Here is a 27198-nt window from a genome sequence, read left to right as displayed (position 1 = left end):
AATGTACTATCTGATACGGACAAATACAGCAACAATGGACTCCCTTCTTGTGTAGGAACCAATACCAATGGGTTGGATAAATAGCTCTTGATTGCATCAAAAGCAGTCTGACACTCTTCAGTCCACTTTGTCGAGGCGTCTTTCTTCAACTTCTTGAAGATAGACTCACACACCACCGTCGATTGAGCTATGAATCGACTGATGTAGTTCAACCTCCATAAGAAGCTCATTACCTCCTTCTTAGTCTTCGGGGAAGGTAATTCTTGAATTGCCTTAATCTTAGAAGGATTGAGCTCAATACCCCTTCTGCTGACTATAAATCCCAACAACTTTCCGGATGGAACTCCAAAAGCGCATTTGGCGGGATTTAACTTCAAGTTGTAACAATGTAAATGATCAAAGAACTTCTTCAAATAAGTCAAGTGATCCAAACTCTCGCGGAACTTGATTATGATGTCATCTACGTACACCTCGATCTCCTTATGAATCATATAATGAAATATGGTCGTAATAGCCCTCATATGAGTAGCACCAGAATTCTTGAGGCCAAATGGCATCACCCTTTAATGATATACACCTCATGGTGTGATAAAAGCTATCTTTTCTGCATCTTCCGTCCATCAGAATCTGATGATAACCTGTGTAACAATCCACAAATGACTGCATTTCATGTTTAGCACAGTTATCAATCAGAATATGAATATTTGGCAATGGAAAATTATCCTTAAGGATGGCTTTGTTGAGATCTTTATAGTCGACACAAATCCTGATTTTCTCGTCTTTTTTGGCAACCGGAACAACATTGGCTAACCAAGTCGGGTATTGTGTCACATCCACCAATCGAGACTCGATCTGCTTGGTTATCTCTTCTTTGATCTTTAAAATCAATTCAGGCTTGAACTTCCGAGCCTTTGTTTCACCGAACTGAACCTTTGATTAATCGGTAATTTGTGAGACACAACACTGGTACTCAGTCCTAGCATGTCGATGACTTCCCATACAAACACATCAATGTACTCACAAAGTAAATGAAAGGCCTTTTCTTTGATCTTCATTCAAGTGGACGCTGATTTCGACCTCCTTGACACACTCTTGGTCTCCCAGATTTACAGTTTCAGTTTACTCTAAATTCGGCATATGCTGATTTTAACTGCAGAAACTCTTCAGCAACATATTCCGGCGCCTCAATTTCATCTTCGTATTCATCAACCTCGTCATCATCTGCCTCATTTTGTTTGTTCAGCTCGTGACATGACATGACATTGGCAGGTTTAAAACTTATATTATTGAAACCATAAATAGACAAAGTTAGGAAAATAAATAATTAAGCAAATTTTCAATAAAGGAGACTTCTAATTTAATTGGAAAAACAGTGCAAACTTTAGCCATGGCAAGGTCCATGTTGCCTTTTCAAACATCACAAGAAAATTTAAAAGTTCAGATAAGCAAAATGATGGGTCTTGGGCCTCTTCCGGACTACCACCGATTTAAATATGCATAAATGATGACCTTCTACCAAGGAGTTTGGGGAATCAGCGTCGACATGGAGGTCCAATTCTGCAGCATCTCCCTGAGCTCAGCATCACGGATTCTAGCTAGCTCGACCTCTTTCTCAATAATAGCATCAATCTCCTCGAAAAGACCGTAAATTCCCTCCCCAATGTCACCGGGCTTGGCGTATTCTCGAATCAAATGATTGATACAAATAAGGGATTGGCTTAGCTAATGCTTGATCATTCTTCTTCTTAGCCTTCATATCATCTTCTGTGGGATGTACCCCGAATCATATCTGGCCCCTTTGACGGGGACCGAAACAAGCTCAATAATTCCTTGGGAATTTCTTCCCAATCCAAAACCGGATTCGAACCCATTCTGCAGAATCACAGTGTCAATCATCTTATACACGGTGGGCATAGGAGGCTATGGGGCCAAATCGTCACCGGTGGCATTTATTAGCTCCACCGTGTAGAAATCAGTACCTCGAGACACTTCATCGATAATAGGCGCCTGTTTTCCAGAATGACCACCTTCGCTACGAATGACTAGCTCTTCTTTCTTCCAAATAAGTTTCATCATCTGATGCAGGGTAGAAGGCACAGCTCCATCCGTGTGAAAAAAAGGCCTTCCTAGAAGAAGGTTGTAGCTGGTGTCAATATCAAGGACTTGAAACTGTGCGCTAAACTCGGCAGGGCCCAATTAGATAACCAGATTTATGGCTCCCAAGGTATCTCTTTGAACCCAATCGAAGGCTCTCATGTTGACTAGATTTTGCTCAAGTTTTCCCAAGTCAAAATTTAACTGCCTTAGCGTCGACAACGAGCAGATGTTCAGACCAGATCCATCATCTACTAAGACACGATTGATAACCTTTTTTGCAACAAACGACAGTGATATGTAGTGCCTTGTTGTGGGACATGCCTTCAAAAGGCAGTTCATCGTCACAAAAGTTGATTCTATGCCCTCGAATAACCTGGTGGATCATAGCATCCATGTTATCGCTGTTTGTGCCCGCGGGTACATACGTATCAAAGAGAGCCTTCATCAAAGCCTTCTTGTGCAATTGAGAACTCATCAGCAGGGCCCATACAGAAATCTGGGCTGGATTCTTCTCCAAATGCTTGACAATAGAATAATTTTTTAGCTGCATTCTTCTCCAGAATTCCTCTGCCTCACCCTCGCTTATTGGCCTTTTAGCTTGATCCTTCTTTTGACCTCCGAGAGCAAGTTCCTCAGGAGTATAACATCTTCCGGATTGGGTCATACCTTGTGCAGCAACATTCTCAATCACAATTTTTGGCTTGATAAGATTTTTAGATGGCACCAAGGCAACAGCCTTTGCAGGCGTCAAGATAACGAACTCTTTCTTCTCTTTGATGCTCAAGGAAGCTACAGCCTTTTCCAAATCGTCATGAACGATTGGAGTTATCATTTTCGTCCCACACCAATCATCTTGTGTTTCTATCATACTGACATTGCCGCCTCCATGATTTGGCAAAGGATTGGTATTGACATTAGGTGCAGCTGGTTGGAGAGAAACCACCTTTTGGACAATCAAATCCTGATTCTTGTGCTTGAGGTTGATACAGTCTTCAGTATCATGCCCAGCATTGTTGGAATGATAAGCACATCTCTGATCTGGCCGATAGAATTTTGAATTGATATCCACGGGTTTGGGCCCCATTGGGTGGATATATCCGGTTGCAGCCAGTCGCTCATACAGTTTTGTTTGGCTTTTTGCGAGCGCAGTGAAATTCTTTGAAGGTTTCTTCTAGAACCTAGGTCGATGGGGATCATAACTTCCTTGTGAGGAAAGCATCTGTTGATAACCTCAATTGTTCTAACGACGAGCCTGATTTCTAGGATAGGAGTTTGTCTGGTAGTTTGGCATTGGAGCTTAGTAGTTCGGGTGGGGATTTTGATATGGTGGATCTTGGACTTGATACGCAGGAGGGGGTGCTCGGTAGTTCGACTGCACGTTAGCAAAGTTGGGAGCAACACCCTGGTAGGGAGAGAGAATTTGGTAGGGTGGAGGATGATTTGGGTAAATGGGAGATGGATTTTGATAATTCGGGGGTGAATTTTTGTATAGTGGAGCTTGAACGTTTGGATAAGTGGAGGTAGCATTATGATAAATTGGAGGATTATTGGGATGACTACCTTGCGTGTAGCAAGCTTGATAGGAATTTTGGGAAGGCCGAGAACGACCTTGGGAATATGACGAGCTTCTGGGGGTTTTCTTTCCCCCATATGAAACAGCGGAGATTTCTTCTCTTTTCTTCTTCAGCGTTCCTGATGATCCGGGTGATGCAGCAACACGGACTATCTTTCCCATTTTCAACCCATCTTCAATAGTATCACCAACTTTGACTATCTCGACAAATTTTGCTCCTACAAGCAATAGGATTCGATCATAATACTCGGGCTCTTGCGCCTGCACAAACACTTATACAATTTCCTTTTCTGACATAGGTGGTCTGACCCTTGCAGCTTCCTTTATCCACCTATAAGCAAATTCTCTGTAGCTCTCGGTAGATTTCGGCTTTATCTTCTCCAAAGAATATCGATCAGGAACGATTTCAACGTTATATGCAAACCGATCGATAAAATCCTTTGCTAGAGCATTCCAGCTGGGCCATTGCCTGGTTTCATGCGAGGTAAACCATTCAAGAGATTCTCCGCACAGGCTTCGGCTGAAGAGCCGTATCAATAGAGCTTCATCCCTACCAACTCCAACGAGATCGTCGCAGTAGGCTCTCAAATGAGACATAGGGTTCCCCACTCCTCCGAAAGTATCAAATTTTAGGATTTTGAATCCTTCTGGAAGGTCCAAATTTGGATGAATACATAAATCTTCATAACTAAGCCGGCGATATCAGGGATGCATTGGAGATCTTTCATGGCTTTTTTGATCTCTTCTTTTATGTCCACCTTTGCCTCTTCCTTTGCCCTCCACTCCCTTTCATGTTCCTCATAATGGTCCAGCTCAGAACCGTGTAGATTGTTCTCGGCAGGGACGAAAATTTGGAAAGTGATTCTTTTATGTAGGGTGGAGCTACAGAGGGACTTTGGGTATTTTGAGCGGTTTGATAATTCTGTGGATAAGTCTGAGGATTGGTATTCTAATTTAAGTGGTGGTGGGGTGTTTGGGGATTGAAAGTATTTTGGTTTTGATTTTGCGATGGTGGAGCGGATTGATGGTGGGTATTTTGAGGATGTGGTGGCATTTAGGGGCGGTTGTTTTGAAGAGGAGGTGGAGTTTTGTAGGATGCGGAAACATATTGAGGATTGGGTGCTCAGATCTATAACCAATGGATTTTGAGCAGGTGTAGATGGCTGGTTATGGGTTGGATCCATATTTGAAGAAGGAAAGTAGATTGGAGGTCTCCCATCAGCAGCGTTAACAACAAATCCTGGTGGAGGCAAATCCTGTCTCCTTTGCATTTCTACCCTCATCTCTACAATCTGTTGCATCAGCTACAGAATCAACTCATTTTAGTCCGCTATAGTGGGTTAAGCCAACACAACATCAGTAAGACTTACTTCTTCATTACTATCCCCCATAACTGCCTTTCCTTTGTCTAAGCTTTGTCTAGGGAAGGAATCTGTGGGACCTTTTGATTTGGTGAAATAGGGATGATCTTCCAGCTTTTGATCGACACATATCATTTAAAAGTACCTGAGAGGGAGAACAACTCAAAGGCAGATTTGTCAGTGCAGATTTAGAATATAAAATGCATAATGTCACACATAGAGCAGATAAACACACAAGTTGCTTTGTTTGAGGATATCTTCAACTCACTAGTAAGGACGGAAATGCATTTTTAAACAAGCAGGAGTTTGCTTGTTTCAGTTTTGACACTGTCTCAGAAAGGCTAAATCACGTTTAGCTAAGGTCTTCTTGTAGTTGTTCTTTGATGTCCGCTGATCTGGCCTTCGTATCTTCTTTTAATATTAAAGGGGAGAATGAAGAAATTTTTGAAAGATAGGGGTCGGGCCTTACAAGGCTGCCTACGTATCTCACAAGGAGAAGTCAGGCCCAACGTAGTTCGTGTACAAAAGGGAAATATTTTCATTCATTTATTCGTTGGGATTACAAGGAAATGGAAAAACAACAAAGCTTTAAAGATAAGCTAACGACTCCATCTCAGTCATTTTCTTCTCTTCGTCAACCTCATCTTAGCCAAGGGGAACGGTCTCAACTTGAATCTTTTCCATGCCGATAAGGGATTCGAGGTCGTGACGAAAGTTGAGACATTTTTCAATATTGTGGTCTGTGGCGTGATGATGATAGGGACAACGCTTTTGGATTTCGTGCTGAAGAGAATATTGCATGTCCAAATTCTTGTAGTAATGGGTAAAGACGCCATTATGAACCAAATCCGAGTAGATTTCCCTCATTGTTTTCTTAAATGGTGTGAATGAACAATGAAAGAATCTGGTTCCCTCTGTGACCGATATGTGAAGACGTGGTTCATCACATGCAAGGATGACGTCGTCACCCTAAGTGTTTGGAGTACTATCCATGCTGAATAATAGTGGAGTGCATTTTAAACCCAACATATTCCTTTATTGTGTGTTCTTTCTCCCTAGGATGACATTCACACGTCTTGCAGAGATCTCCTAATCCCGCTTGGGGGGATGCCTTCTTAACGGGTCTTAGCAGGTCCCTAGACCGATATTGATCAAAAACGAGAGTGCATGAAATGACCTCTATCTTCTTCCTGCCTTCGTGCGGATATGCCTCGAGAGAAATTTTACTGTCTCCATTTGCCAGACATCCCTCGAAAGAAAGTGAGCGGGAGAGTAACACCTCATCACTTTCCTCCTCATAACTTTCTTCATTGATTTCCTCTTTGAGGCTCTAGGAGGAAATAATAATTCATATAAACGTTTTCCGCGCTGCTTTTGCCTATCGATCCTCTCTTCTTCACTTGGTTTCGTTTGAGTAAACTTTCCTTTGTTTATAGCTGCAATTTTGCCTTTCCTGAGATAGTAGAGTAATGTTTAGGATTTGGAGATGAGATATGTCTTTTGAGTGAGAAATTTAAGACTCGGAAAGTTTTAGTCGGACATTTTTGATAGTGACTTCTGTATATTTCTTCTGGAAATTTCTGGATAGGAGTGGATTTATGATATCCTCATTCATAGCAACATAGCACGTAAGCAGTTAAACACACATATATCGCGTCCTAATCATGCATGTGACCCTTTGTGTCAAGGGTAGGCCTAGTGATCTGAAGGATGTATTGCGTCATTTAAACAAATTGTTGTATCCCCAAAAATAAACTTCACTAAAAATCATAGCGTTCGTTACATAATTTCAATCAAACGAGGTACATTTCAGGGAGGGGGATATAATGAGAATACAGATAGAAAACAATCCCACGCAGGGGAGTTAAAAGGTTGATGCCTCGGCTCCTTTTTTGGCCTTCTCTACTTTGCGGATGATGCACTTGCTTGTGAACACGTACGGCTCAGCAAACACAACTTTGGAAGATGTTGGTACGACTTGTAGAGTGTTCATCTACTAGTCAGGGTTGCGTCCAAACGCATCAGATAAGCCCTTGTATCAGCTAGCTCTTGTGACGTCACAGCTAAAACCCTCTAACTTTCTAACTCTCGGAACTGGTAGTCTTGCTCCCTTTGCTGAAATTCTTGCTCTCTTTGCTGAAATTCTTGCTCCCTTCGGTCCCATTCTTACTGAAAATGGTATGTATAGATCTGAAGCCTTGTCTGTACGTCTTCAATTTCTCGACCTGCGCGTGGTGTTGGGTTCATTACACCTTGCAGATCATTCTACAACCATGTCTTGTATTCTTCGACATACCCAGCTTCATATCTATTTTCAGCCATATCCCATTTCATGTTGACACGTCCGGCCCATTCTTGGAAGATGATCTTAGCGAAAGGTATTTTGCCGCTCCCGCTGTAATCGACAACAAAAGAGCTAGCATCCCCTTGGACGGGTGTGATTTGTGTTCTACCAAATTATCACATCACTCTTACTGGGTTGTAGGGCCGCAATCCTCTGATGCCAGGAAGGACTACAAATGGAAGTTTGGCCCCCTGTGTTGCTATCCTCACGGACTTGAGGTTTGGTAACATCCATTGTATATCTTTTTCTCTCAAATTATTAAATATCCTTGCCCATGCATTTTAGGTGGAATGAATTGGGAATCTATGGACACTTAGATATAATTCATAATTATCAAGAGGACTCATCTGGATCGGTTTGGCCAACTCTTGTGGCTAGGCACCGTCCTTTTTTGCAGAGATGGTCAATCATCCACCATTGAAGTAGAATGTTGCAACCTTGGAAAAACAGGAACCTATTCTTACACATACTTAAAGATCGACAAATGTCGGTCAAAATGACAGGGGCCAAACTCCAGTACTTCTTTTCTTCTTTTTTCTATCAATTTCTCTGAACATGGCGTCCACTACCATCACGACCCGGGTGTCGATTTCCTTTCCTTCATCTTTAGGGAACACCATAGTTCCTAAAAGGCATGTAAAGACAACGATAGTCTGAGTTTGCCTACAGGTACTGTGATTGTGGAATTCATTCGAAAATAGTCTGAAATAGATGTCGTGCCACCATCTCTCGGAAAATCTCATAAGTGGTATATCGTGGTTTTCCAACCAATTTGCATTTACCAGTAACAACATGTTCTTCAATTCTTCACTAGTTGGCCTATCCGGCAGAAAGATGTGATGATCGGAAGATTTTTTCCTCTTGCCACATGTCCCGATAGAGTCCAGACAATCCTTAATTTCCTCTAGTGTGGGTGTTATTTCGACATCTCCAAATTGAAAAAAACATCTTTTTATCATCCCAGAACCGAGTGATAACCTCAATAAACGTGGGCAAAACCTTGAAGTCTATTATTGAAGGTAAGTGACCCAGGTGAATCGAGATTTCTCTCTTTTGACAATCTTTGAGGTTGTCCCACCATACGCGGAGGATGGCTGGCGTCTTGGTGACTATGTTGAAATGGAGGAACTGACTCAACATGTACAAAAACATACAACTAGTTAATTGCCACCCGCCACGATACAATAAACATTTAAACACACAATACATCCTTCATATTTAACACACAAATATGATCATCATATCGAGTTGTGGGCTCTTTGGACTCAAGGCGGTCTTTCTAATGGGCCCAGCTCTCCTTGGGTGTTGGGTCGTCTTAGGCCAATGTGCTATTTTTTGAGATTGGGTTTAGCTCTATCTTAGTTTAACTAGGTGTGGTTTGTATTTAGAGTGGAAAGGGTAACCCAAGCGGACTACTTGGGCTGGGATAGTTAACCATCGTTGACTATCAAGTAGCCAACTACACTCGTCAGGGCGCCCCGAGAAAATTTCTGGTTAATGAACCACTGCGAACCCGCATAATCGTCCTCTAGTGGAAATGAAATAATTGTCGCGTGACGTAGTAATGATATGCCATTAATGCAACAGTTCAATAAAGCGATAAATAAACAGATAAACAGTTAACTCGTTTAGCCAAAACACGTTAGTTTTAAAGTTAGAATTCTCCAAATATTCCCCAGCGGAGTCGTCATTTCTGTTTTAATTGAAAAAACATTTTTATAAGAATTTTTGAGTTTTTAGAGTCCCCACTTCATATTTAATAAAAATCAAGAAAATTATTGTTTTCAAAAGACTTAACAGAAAAATCGATTGAAAACTTTAAAGAGGTTCGGGGATTCATATTAACGTCTTAGGAAGGTTATCCGGCAACTAACTATTTGGCTAAAAAATTTGATTTTAACTTGATTTTTAGATAAAATAAGTTGTTTGAGAAATAAAATATTTAATTTATTATCTTAATCAAAATTGACTTGCAAAATTTGCTTATTGCTATTTAAACTCATTTAGTTGCGATCGATTTAATTAAGTTGTTTAAACAAAAAATAGCGTCTCGCGGGGATTTGGGTATTTAACGACAGAAACAACAAGTAATTAAGCAAATAAGAGAGAGAGAGAGATTGGGTCTAAATCTGGGTTTTCTATTTTCCTGGACCTCTATTTGGAGTTTTGGGTTTTTGACCCATTTGTTTTTGTACCTGTCCTAAACTAATCGGGTAGTTAATACAAAAGGCCTTGGGCTCGAAAATTAACAAAATATAACATTAAAAAAATGTGTGGACTTTGGGCCCCAAAACTTCAACTCTTCAACTAGCTTCATATTCTTCAAACTCTGAAAGGTACGCCGATTTTTATGGCTGACTTGAGAGGAGAAATTTTGGGGGGACTTCGGGGTGGATCCCCGAATTGATGAAGTCGACTCAAAAGGATCAACTAGGTCTCATCCCAACAGGAAAATGCAGAGAAATAGAAGTCTCAAAACTCATTAGGGAAAGTCCATGCGCAAAAGATGAAAAAGAAGAGTTATATCCATATTAATGCTTATGGATACCAAGTACTATGTTTCAAATATAATAAGCAAAACATACCACAATTGATTCACTGCTAATGACCTCATTTGACATAAATAAAATAAAAAATATTAGAGCTATGAGTTAGCTTGGAAATTAATTTGGGATAGAAGTATCACATACTGAATGTCAATTAATTTCTCAAGAGAAATATTACATGCTCATTTACTTAAGATAAAGGAAATGAATTCACATGAAAACACTTATAGATTTACCCAACTAGAAAAATAATAATGATGAATAACAAGGGAACACCATATCATGCTAACATGGTATTTGGCAGAAAGCTCGACTTAAGACAAGGTATTCAACGAAACTACAAAAACAAAGCAAACGAAGAAGAGAAAAGAAAGGGAAAAAAAAAAGATCATAACAATAACAAAATTTTACTACCAACAGATTATCATAACAAACTTTCAACGAAGCACGACTCACATGTTAAATCTCATTAGACAATATAGGTTGTAACTGTTAAAAACTAAACATGATAACGAGAAAACCAAAAGCTTTGCTAATGGAAAGAAATCCGAACGCAAATGCTTTTATGATGATCTAATCTTAAGATGTTAGCATCGTCTTTAAGGATTCAAATGTCTTATAAACATATAGTTATCCTAACGAATGATACCAAACCCAAACAATCAAGTATTATGCCTCATGCTTACACAAATAAGAAACAACAACTAAAAGAAAAAAACATAAAATGAGGCAGTAAAATATTCTTTTCATACTCTAAACACTAACCGAGATGCGAAAACAAAATCAGCCCACAAACAGAAATAAACCCACCTATAGTGGTTGAATCTAGAATTTGAAACGAAACAGACTACAACATGAGGTTATACATGGTGTTGAATGCCTTGAATTGGACCCGTTACAAACAGAAAGGACGGTATACAATGTTGTTGTATTGGGCCCTTAATTATCTGTCAATTCTGTATGTTGGGCCCAAGCCTGTTAGGGCATAGCTTAGCACTATATATAGACGCTATGGCAAACCCTATTCTGTAATTCTGTTCTTGCCTCTCCATAATAAAACTGCTCTCCCTCTTCCCCGTGGACGTAGCCAATTTATTGGTGAACCACGTAAATCTGTTGTCTTGTTTTTCGCGTTTATATTTTCTCGTATTATCTCAAATTCCGCATAACAAATTGGTATCAGAGCCTCTCGGTTAATCAGGTGTTCTTGAAGAATTCGAGATGTCTGCTTTGAACGTGAAAATCGACAAATTCACAGGGAGGAACAGTTTCAGTTTATGGCAGATCAAGATGCGGGCTTTGTTGAAACAACAAGGATTCTGGGCGCCGTTGTCGAAAGACAAGAACGCCGTCGTTACTCCTGAGATGGCGATTCTGGAGGAAAAGGCGCATTCGACGATCATGCTGTGTCTCGCGGATGACGTCATCACGGAAGTCTCGGATGAAGAGACTGCTGCTGGTCTGTGGTTGAAGCTGGAGAGTTTGTACATGACAAAATCTCTAACCAACAAGCTGCTTCTGAAACAACGTCTATTCGGTCTACGAATGGCTGAAGGTACACAACTCAGGGAACATTTAGAGCAATTGAATACTTTGTTATTAGAATTGCGTAATATCGATGTGAAGATCGAGGATGAAGATGCTGCCCTGATTCTGTTAGTATCTCTCCCAATGTCGTTTGAGAATTTTGTTCAATCGTTCATTGTTGGGAAAGATACTGTGTCGCTGGAAGAAGTCAGATCGGCCCTTCATAGCAGGGAATTACGGCATAAGGCTAACGGCACAAGTACGGACATACAGCCTTCCGGTCTGTTCACCAGTAGCGGAAAGGGAAGGAAAAACGGCGGAAAGAAAAATAAGCCGATGTCGAAGGGTGCAAAGCCAGATGATGTTTGTAATTACTGCAAGGAGAAGGGACATTGGAAATTTGATTGTCCGAAGAAGAAGAAGCAATCGGAAAAACAATCAGTTTCTGCTGCTGTTGCTGAAGAAGACACCAATTCTGAAGAAGACATTGCCCTAGTTGCGGATGAGCACACTCATCATTCAGATGTGTGGGTTCTCGATTCTGGGGCATCCTATCACATCTGTCCTAGGAGAGAGTGGTTCACGACTTATGAGCAGATAGACGGAGGCAGCATCTCGATGGCCAACAGTTCTGTCTGCAAGGTGGTTGGGACAGGCTCGATCAAGATAAGGACACATGACGGTAGCTTCTGCACATTGAACGAGGTCAGGCACGTTCCATTGATGACGAAAAATCTGATATCTCTCAGTTCTTTGGACAGCAAGGGATTCAGCTGGTCGGGAAAAGATGGAGTCTTGCGGGTCTGGAAGGGTTCAAATCTGATTCTGAAAGGTGTCATGCGTGGTACTTTGTATTTTCTACAAGGTTCCACGGTTACAGGTTCAGCCCATGTTGCATCGTCAGAAGTTCACCAGGAGGATATGACTAAGTTATGGCACATGAGACTTGGTCATATGGGTGAAAGAGGGATGCAAATTCTGTCAAAGGAGGATCTTCTTGCTGGTCATAAGGTTAAAAGCCTAGAGTTTTGTGAACATTGTGTCTTTGGAAAACTACATCGCAACAAGTTTCCAAAAGCCATTCACAGAACAAAAGGCACTCTTGATTATATCCATTCTGATTGCTGGGGTCCATGCCGTGTTGAGTCTTTGGGAGGCTGCAGATTTTTTGTGTCCATGATTGATGACTACTCAAGGATGACTTGGGTGTACATGATGAAGCATAAAAGTGAAGCTTTCCAGAAGTTCAAGGAGTGGAAAATTTTGATGGAAAATCAAACAGGGAAGAAGATCAAGAGGTTGCGAACTGATAATGGGCTGGAATTCTGCTGGTCTGAATTTGATCAATTCTGTAAGGATGAAGGGATTGCTCGACATCGTACAGTCAGAAATACACCACAGCAGAACGGTGTAGCTGAGCGGATGAATCAAACACTTCTGGAGAGAGCAAGGTGCATGCTCTCTAATGCTGGGCTAGATAGAAGATTCTGGGCAGAAGCGGTTAGTACAGCTTGCTACTTGATTAACCGCGGACCACATACAGGCATACAGTGCAAAACACCTATGGAGATGTGGTCAGGAAAAGTTGCTGATTATTCAAATCTGAAAGCTTTTGGTTGTACGGCTTACTATCACGTCAGTGAAGGTAAGTTAGAACCAAGAGCTAAAAAGGGAGTATTTGTGGGCTACGGAGATGGAGTGAAAGGTTTCAGAATCTGGTCTCCAGCAGAAAAGAGGGTTATTATGAGCAGGAACGTTGTCTTTGATGAAAGTTCTCTGCTTAGAACCATTGTGAAGCCTACAACTACGTCAGAAACTGGGAGTCTTGATAAACAGGTGGAGTTTCAAGTCATTCAGAACGAGAGCGATTTGAAAGAACCTGAAGAGGAGGATCAAGAGCCACAGACAGAAACAGATATTCCAGAATCTATGCCATCAGATATCCATCGGAGTATAGCTCAAGATCGGCCAAGGAGGGTTGGAGTTCGTCCACCTACGAGGTATGGTTTTGAGGACATGGTGGGTTATGCACTGCAGGTTGCTGAAGAGGTAGATACATCTGAGCCGTCTACTTACAAAGAAGCCATTTTAAGTCCTGATTCTGAAAAATGGTTTGCTGCTATGGGAGATGAGATGGAGTCCCTACACAAGAATCAGACATGGGATCTGGTCATACAGCCTTCGGGGAGAAAGATTATTACTTGCAAATGGGTTTTCAAGAAGAAGGAAGGGATATCACCAGCAGAAGGAGTCAAGTATAAAGCCAGGGTTGTTGCCAGAGGTTTCAACCAAAGAGAGGGAGTGGACTACAATGAGATCTTCTCACCAGTGGTCAGACATACTTCCATCCGAGTGTTACTAGCGATAGTTACACATCAGAATCTGGAGCTTGAACAACTTGATGTGAAGACAGCGTTTCTACATGGAGAGTTGGAGGAAGAGATATACATGACTCAGCCGGATGGTTTCCAAGTTCCAGGGAAGGAAAATCACGTCTGCAAGTTGAAGAAGTCCTTATATGGACTTAAGCAGTCTCCAAGGCAGTGGTACAAAAGGTTTGACAGCTATATGGTGAAGTTGGGCTATACTCGGAGCTCATATGATTGTTGTGTCTACTACAATAGGCTCAAGGATGATTCATTCATCTATCTGGTGCTTTATGTAGATGATATGCTGATAGCTGCAAAGAAGAAGTATGACATTCAGAAGCTGAAGGGTTTACTTAGTGCTGAGTTTGAGATGAAGGATCTGGGAGCCGCTCGGAAGATTCTAGGGATGGAGATCATTAGAGACAGAGAGAGAAGGAAACTTTTCTTGTCACAGAGAAGCTACATTCAGAAGGTCTTGGCGAGGTTTGGCATGTCTTCATCTAAGCCTATTGATACCCCCAGTGCTGCCAATATCCATCTCACTGCCATGTTCGCTCCACAGTCAGAAGAAGAGAAGGAGTATATGTCACGAGTCCCTTATGCCAGTGCCGTAGGAAGTTTGATGTATGCTATGGTCTGTACAAGGCCAGATTTAGCACATGCAGTCAGTGTAGTGAGCAGATTCATGGGACAACCAGGGAGAGAACATTGGCAGGCTGTGAAGAGAATTTTCCGGTACCTTAGAGGTACATCTGACGTTGGTCTCATTTATGGAGGTGATACTCAGTGCTTGGTTACTGGCTATTCTGATTCTGACTATGCTGGAGATGTTGACACAAGAAGATCGATGACTGGCTATGTGTTTACCCTTGGAGGATCTGTCGTCAGTTGGAAGGCAACTTTGCAACCTACAGTGACTTTGTCTACTACGGAAGCGGAGTACATGGCCTTGACAGAGGCTGCAAAAGAAGGGATTTGGCTGAAAGGGCTGGTTAGTGATCTTGGTCTGCATCATGATCAGGCTACGGTGTATTGTGACAGTTTGAGCGCAATTTGTCTAGCCAAGGATCAAGTCCATCATGAGAGAACCAAGCATATTGACGTAAGGTATCATTTTCTGAGAAGTGAGAAGAGAATCAAGGTGAAGAAAGTAGGAACTGCTGATAATCCTGCTGATATGTTCACAAAGCCGGTTCCACAGAGCAAGTTTCAACACTGTTTGGACTTGCTCAACATCAGAAGCTGTTAATTGCCCTGCGGGGCAACTCTGAGGAAGAGGGGGAGGCCTGGCACTATCATAGTGCGTCTGAAGAATCTGTTTGGAGAATTCAAGTCAAGGTGGAGATTTGTTGAATGCCTTGAATTGGACCCGTTACAAACAGAACCGACGGTATACAATGTTGTTGTATTGGGCCCTTAATTATCTGTCAATTCTGTATGTTGGGCCCAAGCCTGTTAGGGCATAGCTTAGCACTATATATAGACGCTATGGCAAACCCTATTCTGTAATTCTGTTCTTGCCTCTCCATAATAAAACTGCTCTCCCTCTTCCCCGTGGACGTAGCCAATTTATTGGTGAACCACGTAAATCTGTTGTCTTGTTTTTCGCGTTTATATTTTCTCGTATTATCTCAAATTCCGCATAACACATGGGATAACAACTTATTAATTTAAAGAAATCGTCTCAATATTAAGATGGGATCAGCCAAAAAACTTCGAGCAAAGGGACTGACCCTTGTCAACTTCCAACCAACAATAAATCAAATACTCCCAAAATAATAACATTCAAAGCAGCTCACGCGATTGAGATTTCAAACAATTAACGTATCAAGAATAAAAGCTACTTGAATTGAAATGGGCATTACCTTTCGAGGTGCAGCAAACGGAGACGAGAAACAAGTTGGAGACGACTTCTTCCACCCAAACAGACGAGAACCCAAAACACAAGCAACAAACTCTATTTCTCCTAAGTTGTTCAATTGGGATGGGTAAAAACAGTAGCCAACTTTTTCAATTTTCCTTCCTAAGACCAAAACTTTGGATGTAAGACATCGATATCAATTAACCTCAACTGTGGATGTAAGACATCGATATTGATTAACCTTAACTTAAAAGGCACGTTTATGTCTTATTGTCTTTATGTTTTCTTAACTCTAACTTGCTCTAAATTGAGGGTTGAGTCAGGTAAGGAATTTAGAGAATTAGTCTACAAATTTATGGAGGAGTTCGGTAAGCCCAACATAGTAGATTTCTTTCCTTTGCTTAGAAGGATGGATCCTCAAGGGATTAGGCGACGCATTAACATTCATGCTAGGAAGTTGCTTAAGCTTTTTGAGGGGTTGATTGATGAATGCGTAGAGCAGAGGAAGTTGCATACTAGTACTCGTAGCAATGACAATGTTCTTGATGTCTTGCTCAATGTTAACCAAGAAGATCCTGAGGCAATTGAAAGAAAAGACATAGAACATATGTTCCTGGTATGTACTGTTTATTTTTTACCAAATGTTGCTATGTTTGGCTTCATTTGGTTTCTTTTTGATGTTATTTGTTTGACATATATATGTTTTCACCTCTAATTTTAGGTGATATTCTTTATTTTTAGTCCGTCAAAAGAAAAAAGAATGATATAGTTCTATATGAATGTGAAATTAGTTCTTAGGCCTAACTCACACCCTACAAGCTAGCTCAAAAGGAGGAGGATTGCTCAAACCTTATAAGGAGTCCACCCATCTCATTAACCACCGATGTGGGACTTTTGTCATTCTTGAACACCCCACCTCACGCCTAGTTCTTAGCATCTGGTGCGCGGACAATTTTGATTTTGGGGGTCCCAACATCGGGTGAGACGGGCCCTGCTCTGATACCATGTGAAATTAGGTCTTAGGCCTAACTCACACCCCAAAAGCTAGCTCAAAGGGAGGAGGATTACACAAGCCTTATAAGGAGTCCACCCATCTCATTAACCACCGATGTGGGACTTTTTTCATTCTTGAACAATAAAGTAATAATTTTATTTTACAATGTCTGTTTGACTCTGAATTAGATGATTTATAACCTCACAAACTAGATGGTCTCAACTGACAAATAAACACTCTAACTTTGTATTGTAGGACCTTTTTGTTGCGGGAACTGAAACAACTTCAAATACAGTAGAATGGGCAATGTTAGAAGTCATGAAAACCCCAGAAGTTATGAAGAAATCCCAAACTGAGCTCGAAAAAGTTATTAGCAAAGGCAAGATAATAGAATAAAAGGATGTTCCACTCCTCCCTTATTTGCAATATATTGTGAAAGAAACCATGCGATTACACCCACCAGGTCCCTTGTTTTTGCGCACTGCCAAACAAGATGTTGAATTGTGTGGCTACTTCATCCCGAAAGGCTCTCTAGTTCTAATTCATGTATGGTTTATGGCCCGCAACCTAACTATTTGGGAGGATCCTTTGTTATTTAAGCCAGAAAGATTTTGGGGTTTGGAATTTAAGGTTAGGGGTCAAGATTTTGAGTTAATTCCATTTGGTGGTGGACGGAGAATAAGCCCCGGGTTACCTTTGGCAATGAGGACAGTTCCAGTTATATTGGGTTGATTGTTGAATTCATTTGATTGGAAGGTTAAAGGGGAGATAGAACCAAAGGACTTGGACATGGAAGAAAAGTTTGGTCTTGCACTAGCCAAATCGCGTCCTCTGCGTACTATACCTCTTCCAGTTTCTAACACAAAGATAATGCAAGTATTATTTTTATTAATGCACTCTATAAAACGACCTCTAAAAGTCTGTCACTCAATTGCCTTGTACCATGATTTAATGGATTTAATTAATAGTGAGTCTACATTTGCTTTATTTTTATGCAGAGCGTTTGAATATTCGGACAAAAATGTATATATTTAGTCATTATTTGTCTCATATTTTAATTTTGAGTATTAATAAATTGTTTAGGTTAGAATATACACAACAATTTTTTGGGACAAGTGTATGTTTTTTCTGGAAAAGATGATTCTTTTTTTAAAAACAAAAGTGTCTTTTTAATTCTCAATTTCCATTGAAGAAGAGAGGGGAAGGGCACAATATTTTCATCCATTAAAGATCAAAAATGTTTTCAGCCTTTAAGGGCAAAACTTTTCCTTTATTAGTTTGTTTGATACTCACTTTTTGCTTCTATACTTGCGTAGACTTCGAGCCTGATATAGCGTGATTGTTTTTTCTCTCTGATCTTCGAGGCTTGCCAAAGAGCTGTTGGGTGTGTCTCTAGATCTTTTTTATGCTTTGTTCTATTTGAGAAACAAAGAGTTGACACTTGTAGTTATTTCTTAATTCCGTATTTTATGTATTAGTGGCTCGTACATGTGACAAGCATGTTTTGTGGTGTTAATAGTAATAATAATAATAATAATAATAATATAAGGTTGGTAGTTTAAAGGGTAATATTGAAATTAAAAATGTTGGATGAAATATATTTTAACCCTATAAGTGGATGAGAGGTATTTTTAAACATTTTCAAAAAGTACAAAGATATTTTTGATCCTTTTCCAATAGGTAAATAGTACAAGAATAATTTTAATCCTATTGGCGGATGAGAGACACTTGTTGGTGGATCAAATGTAAATTGGCAATCCATAAGCGACTCCACTAAAGTCCTCCTGAAGTACTGGAATGTGATCGTATATAAAATAATTAATAATAACATATTTGGTACATATTTTAAATATTACAATGAGACAAATTGTCACTTTAAAGTTTTGTAGAATTATTGTGAAGCTAGAATTTTCAATAATACAGTGAATATTGTACTAAATATTTGTAACATTTTAAAGAGATCACAAATGTTAGTGGATAAAATTTTCAAAAGAGATTAACTTAGTCACTGAGGTGAAATAACTTGGATTAAGTTAGTACATACCTAGAAGGGAGACACTTTGGGAAGTGAATGAGCTATTATCATTCAACTCCCTATATTAAAGAGCTATCAAGTTTGGACAACAAAATATCATAGCATGGGACGACATCTAATCATTTTGCTATCACAAGCTAGCTAATCGTATGAAAAAAAAAAAGTATAAATAAAACATTTTTACTAGTGTTAGAATTTTTTGAAAGATAACTATTTCAGTTTCGTAGGTAAATTTATGTAGAATTTCTAAAAAAACAAATCTCTTTCGTGAAAAGGAATATACATCTTTGGGATATATTATTTACTGTTGGTCAAGACTTTAGTGGCACTGATTTTTTATAAATAGGATCATATCTTATTCCATGATATTTACTTCAAACCTATCCTAATCTAATAAATTGAGCATTAAAAAATAATCAAATGAACTCTCATAATGGAGAAAGCAGAAGGCAAAGAGTATAATACAAATTGAGATAGTAACGTAATTTTTTCTTTTTCCTATTTTGACGAAAATTGAACTCAGATGAATTGCAAAAATTACCTCAAGAATAAGACGAGCTAAAAGCTATGAGTCATAAATTGATGATAAATCAACTCTTAAAAAGCAAAAAATAATATATAAATTGTGACAAAACGGCAAAAAATACCACATAAATGAACATATAATACTTTTTTGTTATGGTATCATATCAAAATTGAACGCGTAAATCTATTATCTCAAGAATAAGAAGAGCAGGTGGATCAACATGATTAGGCATAAAAGCAAAATTTCTTAATTTCGTTTTATGTACTAGTGACTTGTACACGTGATAATCATGTTTGGAGGTGTCAATAGAATAAACAATTTTTCCATTTTATCTTATTTTTGCTTTATTTTTCTGTTTTTTCATTTATCATCACGCTTATTTTTGGATGGTAACAATTTTGCATTTTGCTGTGATGGAATAAAGAGATGTAAAATGCAATGATTTGAAGTAAAAAAAATTAAAAAAAATAGAAAGGGAAAAAAAAAGCAATAAAATAGTTTATAATCAAAATTTAAAAGAATATTTTTGATGGGGAAATGAGCTAAGACCTGTCAACAGACAAAACTGATAAAGACGTAAGGAGCTGTTGATGGCTACCTCTACTGCGACGCGGTGGACATCGCATTTCAAATATTTTTCGGATTTATATATTTAATACTTATTTTAGATTTAGTTATTTGCTTGAATTATTATTATTATTATTATTACTATTATTGTTATTATTATTGTTATTATATTTCAAATTTGAATTGAATTAGAAAGTGAAAAAATTCAAGATCGCAAAAGTGAAAAAATTCAAGGCTTAGCTTAAAAGTTGATCAACTTAACTTTTAAATAGTTTTCAGCTCGTAGAGCAAGATATTAACGACATAGATTGGATAACGAATTTGTACTTAGAGTAGACACACAATATACCTAAATTTTCTTGCTAGGTTAATTTACAAAATCCATTAATGTATTTATGTTAAAGTCCATAGACATGTAGACGTGAAAGTAATATGAGTAGACGTTTAAGAATTAGAAAGATTTTCATTCATAATATTAACTTTTTAGAAGTTGAATTTATTGAAGGTAACGTGATAAATTGTAAATATTTTTTAATATAATATATTTATATGAGTTTCTCTACATAAAATCCACTATTTTCGATAAAAGTTCATTTATCATTTTCTTTATATTTAGCTAGAAAATAATTATAATTTTGAAATTCATATCAACATTAGTTAATTTAATAAATATATTAATCATATTAAATACAGTTGAACGCTCATTTAAAATAACAAATCTTTTTAAAGAAAAAGAGTAATAAATAGGTATGTTTTGAAAATATCAGTAAAATGCCTCATATATGTTTTTTAGCCTATTTTCTAGCTCTTACACATTACAATGAGCGCAAGGTCATTTAGACATGGGAGTTTACATAGAAAATATTATAGCTTACACGAACAACAATAACATTTCATGATTTAAATATTAAACAAACAAGACAAATCGAAGGACATATATCGAGACAAAGGCATGAGTTTTGAAATTCTTATTTTCGTTCTAACATGAGTAACTAAACGATAAATTCACCATTATTATAATAATAATTATATCTCACTCTTCGAAAAATTGAGATCATCAATTATACGAATTTTCAATCATTTCTTGTAGGCATAAAAAAAGCTCGTGAGGTCGAGATATCATAACCATATGGCCAGAATTGGCAATAATTTGGACTTCATGAGGAGGACTTTTGTGTATATTATACATTTGAAATTCTTCTTGCATGACTTGATCATCTTGTGTTACAATGTAAACTCTTTTTACTGATCCATACTTTTCTTGTGTCAATAACCCTTCCTTTGACATGTCTTGTATGTAAAACTTTCCTGGTCTAATCAACATTTTTGACAATTCCAAGTCCTAACAAAAATAGCATGTCTCATCAAACTTTTTAATATATGTAAAATCCAAGGAGATATAATTGTAAAGCAATATTAAATATTTGATGGAATTTTGGACTTCTAAATTTGGGACCCAAGTGAAAATTCTCCTAATGTGAACAGAATATTAATAAATAGTGCAAATTATCATGATCTCCTTATGTGTCACTTGCATTATTTGTTATACTATTCACTCCGTTTACTTTTAATTTTTATATTATATTTTTTTAAAATTAATTTGACTAATTTTTAAGATAAATTAGATTATATCAATTTGATATTTTTAAAAAATAAAAATAAATATTTAAAAGTTATACAAAAATTAATATAAATTGCAATTTTTTGCATATCAATATAATGAAAAAGCACATTATAAAATGTTGCATGAAATTTTGGTAGTTTGACTCTAAAAAGATATCATGACAATTAAAAATGGACAAAAAATATTATACCTTTAACATTAATTACTATTTTTCAAGATATAATACAATGGATAGTTTAGAACAATAGTCATGTCAATCATTAGCATGTCAAATCCAAATGTCACAAGTAAAACAAATAAAGAAAGTACTAATGATAGGGATAGTTTAGAACAATAGTCACGCCAATCATTAGCATGTCAAATCCAAATGTCACAAGTAAAAACAAACAAAAAAAAAAGTAAAAGTACTGATTAATATTAGGATCTCAATGAATATATTGTTAGTATTTCACTAAATATGTTATTATCATTGTATAACAAACGCCTTAGTAATGAAGCTAATAACTCACATTTATCTGTAGTTTACTCATCTTTCAGCAGGTTAAATATGAGTTTAGTTCATAATTTATCTGCTGTTACGTATTACTAATTCATCAACCAATTTAATTATAAAAAAATCTGGATGAGTTAGTAAAAATTGAGTTCGTAATCGCCTTTCCATTTAATTTCACTTTCTTTTGGCCCCCAATCAAAAAGAAAAATAAATGAATACACAAATAATTTAGAATTGCCAACGTTATTGATAACGTTATTGATAATAAGAAGGATTGATTCTTAGATGGTTACTCAATTATAGTATCTTATAAAATTATATTTTTAATTTTTTTTTAATAAATATAAATTAAAATAATAATTATTAATTGAGTGAGTATAAGAAATCTATCTTAAAATAGATGAACTTTTTTAGCGCTAATGCATCATATTATATCGGACATGTTTCAAAGGACACATATACGATCCTAATTGGTGTTTATTCATTTCAATATTAAATTAAAATAGTGAAGTGCATAGGTTAATAGGTATATCTTTTTTTTTGAGAAGGTCATTATTTCTTGATTGAACTTATGTATCCACTAATGTCATAATCTAGTACCATTAACACCCACGAACCACATGTTCTACAATATTATTATCTCACTTTTTTGCTATTTAATATATGGAAAATTTCACACTTATAAATAGAAAAATATTTATGTTTCTTTTTGTGTGAAAGATGGAAAAAAGAAAGAAAAAAAAAGAAAAAGAAAAATTGAGTGGGATAATATTGTTGTATGTGTAGTCAAAGAAAAAAGGAAAGAGAGAAAAATATTTTAGATCTTAACACAAAGAAATTTGATATTGAATGAAGATATTCTAAGGATGAAGCTTTAAACTCCTCTATTAATGTAGATTTATTTGAGTTATACGATGTTATTGAATTGTTGTATTTAAAAAAGACAAGTTATAAATTATACGATTCAATTGATACATATCATAAATCTTCTTAAAGAGATGATATAATATGTCTTAGTCTGAATATTTATTTTTTATTTTCAATTTTAATTTATTATAATTTATGATATATTCATCGATAGATCTTATAATCAAATTTGTTAAAATAAAAAAGAAGGGGTAATAACCTCTGGTTGGCAATTCTTGTAAAGATTAGCGTGCATGTACTGTGGGCCAAGAATAGCACTTGTTGGTGGATTTTCCATGCCTTGATCAAACTTAAATTCGCAATCCATAAGTGACTCCACTGAAGTTCTCTTGAAGTACTGCAATGCACCCATAATTATGTGAAGGAACGACAATAGATAAATTGAATAACAGAGACATATTTATACTATGGTTGGATCATTGTTATTCATTATATTATATTGTATCGTTACTATACTTATAATTTTAGTTTTGATTGTTATTTAAAATGTATTGTACTGTATTGTTAAATTTTGTTATTACGTACTAATAAAAATCCTTATTTTATGGAACAATCAATTTGGTGCGTTATTTCTTTTCCAATTATATCTTTACATAATATTTCAAAATACTTTTTACTCTTTACCTTAATTATTTAAACCTAGTCAAATTTCCTACCCTATAATAATTAAGGATATTTAAGTAAATTTATAAATTATAATACAGTACGATACAATCAAACCAAACAATTAAAATGTTACTAAACAACAACAAACAATACAATCTAGCCAAACATTATATCTAACATATAATAATACAGTATAATATAATATAATATATTATTATAAAATAATAAATAATAATAATCCAAACAAATTGAATAATAATAACATATTTAGTGAAAGGTGTTAAATAATATTAAGTAGAATCTTTGAAAGCAGATTTCGTTTATGAGAAAGAAAATAATGACGAGATCTGATCATTTACTATTGTTCAAGACTTTAGTGGACTGAATCTAGTAGGATCAAATCCTATTCCATGAAATTTACTTCAATCTTATTCTAATATAATTAAATTGAGCATTAAAAATTAATCAAAGTAACTCTTAAAAAGCTAAAAAGTATAACACAAATTGAGATAAGATAGAGTACTTTTTTTTCCTTTTTTCTTTTTGATGAAAATTGAACTCATGGATTGCAAAAATTACCTCATGAATAAGAAGAGCTAAAAACAAAAAGTCATAAAGAAATCCTCAAAAAGAAAAAAAAATCATATAAATAATGAAAATTACCTCAAGAATAAGAAGAGAAGGTGGATCCACATGATTAGGCATATAAGCAGAGATAAAAACTCCTGTTGAAATTTTGTGTGGAAAAGCTTCCATAGCAAGAGAAATACAAAGACCACCATAACTATGACTAACCAAAATAATCTTTTCATCTTTAGACAAAGATATCATAAGATCCATCAAAGGTTGAATATAATCAAATATTGAATCAATTTCATTCAATTGTTTCATATTAATTCCACAACCACCAAGGTCTAAAGCAGTCACTTTATGACCACATTTTTCCAATAAATTGATAATTTTGTACCAACACCAAGAACCATGACAAAATCCATGAACTAGAATAAAATGCTTCTTTGGAATTTTCTCCATGTTAAAACTTTTAATTTCTCCAATTTTCTCCATATTATTATTGTGTAGATAAATGCTACTTAAAAGATAGCCACATTTGTATTTATTTAAACTTTTCCTATCTCTATTATATAGTTTTTTTATTACACTCGCTTATCATGTGTTGGAGTTTTTGGCCAAAATTATTGTTAAACTATTTTCCAAACTTAAACTACATCCTTAAAGTATCATCTTTAGCAAGAAATATCTTTCAAGTATTTAAAGGTGAATAATTTTCATCCGTATATTTTAATTTTTCGGAAAATTAACAAAATCAAGTCATTCCTTCCTAATTATTATTCTTAGATTTGTCAAAAATATTATCGTAAACTTTTTTTATTATTGAGTTTAGCATTATGCAAAATCTTTTAATTTGACAGTTTATTCATTTATTTTTCATGTATTTTATATTAAAAATATTATTAGTTGAAATATGTTTCTTCTCAATTCAATATACTAGAAGCGGCGGTTGTGGAGACTTCCGATTCTAATAATGTAGAAAGAAACTCAAGTGCGAGACATACTCAATATTTTGATCACTTCAATATCACATTGGTCCAAAAAATTTATTGATTTAAACACAGTTTGGCTATGAAAAAGGTAAAGATAATTAAGCTCCAACTTCTTTCCGTTACTAAATGAGAGAAAGAGCAGATAATGTACCGTCACACATTCCAAATATTTTTTATTTCTGTAAGCAATAATGTATAAGATTTTAAATATTTTTTTCAAGAACTTCATATAGCAAGTAATGAATATGCAGGAAAACTTTTGTTGATAGTCACGTGAATTGCTCATATTTTTGTAGGATCCCTTAGTTTTTTGACGATATCTCACATAAGAATGAAAATTGTTCACTTTTAAATACTCGAAGGATGTTTTCTACTAAAAAATAATACTTTAAGGATGTAACTTAAGTTTGAGGTATACTTGAAGAATATTTTTTGCCAAAATAAAAAGTGTTTGACTAGAATTTCACATTTGAAATTATTTGTAAGTAATAGTCATTACATCTAATTACAAAAATATTTTTTAAAAGTACACAATTACAACTCTATTTATTTTTAAAAATAATGGAATTCTATTTTTTTTTAAAAAAAATTGTTAAGCTTGAGAAGAAAACAATAGTTAAATAAATATTTCATTATATTTTAAAGAAGAAATACACCGTGGGTACTTTATAATTTGGTGGTAGCCTCGTTTCATATTTATTGCCTCAATTTTAAATGTGCATAAATAAGTACTTTAATTTTGTTTGCAATGAAAAATAAATTGTAATCATATAAAACAAGTAGAAACATAACTTTATTGATCAAGATAGATTGTGAGTACAATTCTGTTGATCCCTTAATTCTACTTTTCTAGGATTTATCCATGATTTGAGGGTCGCTAATGACGTAGTTCTCGAACTAGGATGATTTAGGTTTGACTTCTCTATATGAATAATCCATCAATTTTGTGGAGTATTCGAGATCTTGATCTCTTTATGCAATTTCTGAGATGTCTTTTACGAGAATTCAGTTGCCTTTATATAGGCATAAACTAGGGTTTAGAGTTGAGTAGCTTCCAAGAATCCTAATTTGAGTCGAACATAATTTGTAGAGTCTTAACTCGAATTGAACGCTCTTGTAGACTCCCACAAAATTTCAATATCTACAATGTCCCCTGCTTCAAGGCTTATCGGAGTGTAGATTTGATGAAACTGAGAGACGAGGCTTGAAGTACTCATTCTTCCACCTTTGCAGCTTCAGAGTTTTCATATTTAATTTAAGAGAGAAGAGATGAAGGCAGATTGGGTCCCACTAGGCGTGCCAAATTTGTTTACAACATTTTAAAGTGACAGAAAATAAATTTCGATAACAATAAAATAAGTAAAAACGTAACTTTATTGATCAAGGTTGATTGCGAGTACAATTCTGTTGATCCCTTGATTCTACTCTCTTAGCATTTATCTATGATTCGAGGGCGTTAATGGCGTAGTTCTCGCACTAGGATGATTTAGGTTTGACCTCTCTACATGAATAATCCATCAATTTGTGGAGTATTCGAGATCTTGATCTCTTTATGAAATTTCCAAGATGCCTTTTAAGAGAATTTAGTACTCTTTATATTGGCATAAACTAGGGTTTAGAGTTGAGTAGCCCCACACACACAAGAGAGAGAGAACTTTAAGTCCACCCACATGACGCACTACGTAGCAGGATTCTCGTTTAATTTATTTATTTCAAAACTAGCATTCACCTTTTATGAAAATTTGTGACTTTTAAGATAAATTGCAATTTTTACGAAAAAATTGAAAGTGAATGGGAGCGAAAAGATAGCATAGGTATATAAAAATAAATCTTTGATTTTTTTAAATGTGTGATCCCCAACCGATTAAAATAAAACTGAGTTGGGAAGAGATTTTAGGAGAAATTGAAAGAAAATGAGAGAGAAAAAATAGTGAAGGAATTTTTATAAAATAAATCTTTGGTATTTTTCTTAAATTCATGGGTCCCAACTGAATTACCAAAATGTTGTAACATTAGATGCACATTTACTGCAAAATACAAATATATGAAATAGTAGCTATAAGATTTGTTTTGATTTAAACGTTTGTTATTATTATGTTGTAATATTTTTTTAAAAACCTATTTTTCCCATCATTTTTAATGTATAGATTTAATAAAGAATTATTTGCAAGTTTAATACAATTATC

General features: G+C 36.0%; 1 protein-coding gene and 2 pseudogenes across 1 annotated transcript; 1 reads left to right on the top strand and 2 right to left on the bottom strand.

Moving 5' to 3' along the window:
• Window positions 1-5648: 5648 nt before the first annotated feature.
• Window positions 5649-7609, bottom strand: LOC107013180 (annotated as a pseudogene).
• An 8062-nt stretch (window positions 7610-15671) lies between these two features.
• LOC107013179 lies at window positions 15672-17679 on the top strand (annotated as a pseudogene).
• A 2873-nt stretch (window positions 17680-20552) lies between these two features.
• LOC107013019 (methylesterase 10-like) lies at window positions 20553-24569 on the bottom strand. The gene is made up of 3 exons (XM_015213002.2): window positions 24114-24569; window positions 23044-23181; window positions 20553-21142 (listed from the first exon to the last, which is right to left on the bottom strand). Exons 1-3 carry the CDS (start codon window positions 24513-24515, stop codon window positions 20858-20860), a joined length of 825 nt encoding a protein of 274 aa, XP_015068488.1. The 5' UTR covers window positions 24516-24569; the 3' UTR covers window positions 20553-20857.
• Window positions 24570-27198: the final 2629 nt, after the last annotated feature.

The sequence above is a fragment of the Solanum pennellii genome, chromosome 3, assembly GCF_001406875.1.
Source record: "Solanum pennellii chromosome 3, SPENNV200".
NCBI lineage: Eukaryota > Viridiplantae > Streptophyta > Magnoliopsida > Solanales > Solanaceae > Solanum > Solanum pennellii.
The sequence above is the reverse complement of the archived record's forward strand: the minus strand, read 5'-3'. Positions and strand labels throughout refer to the sequence as shown.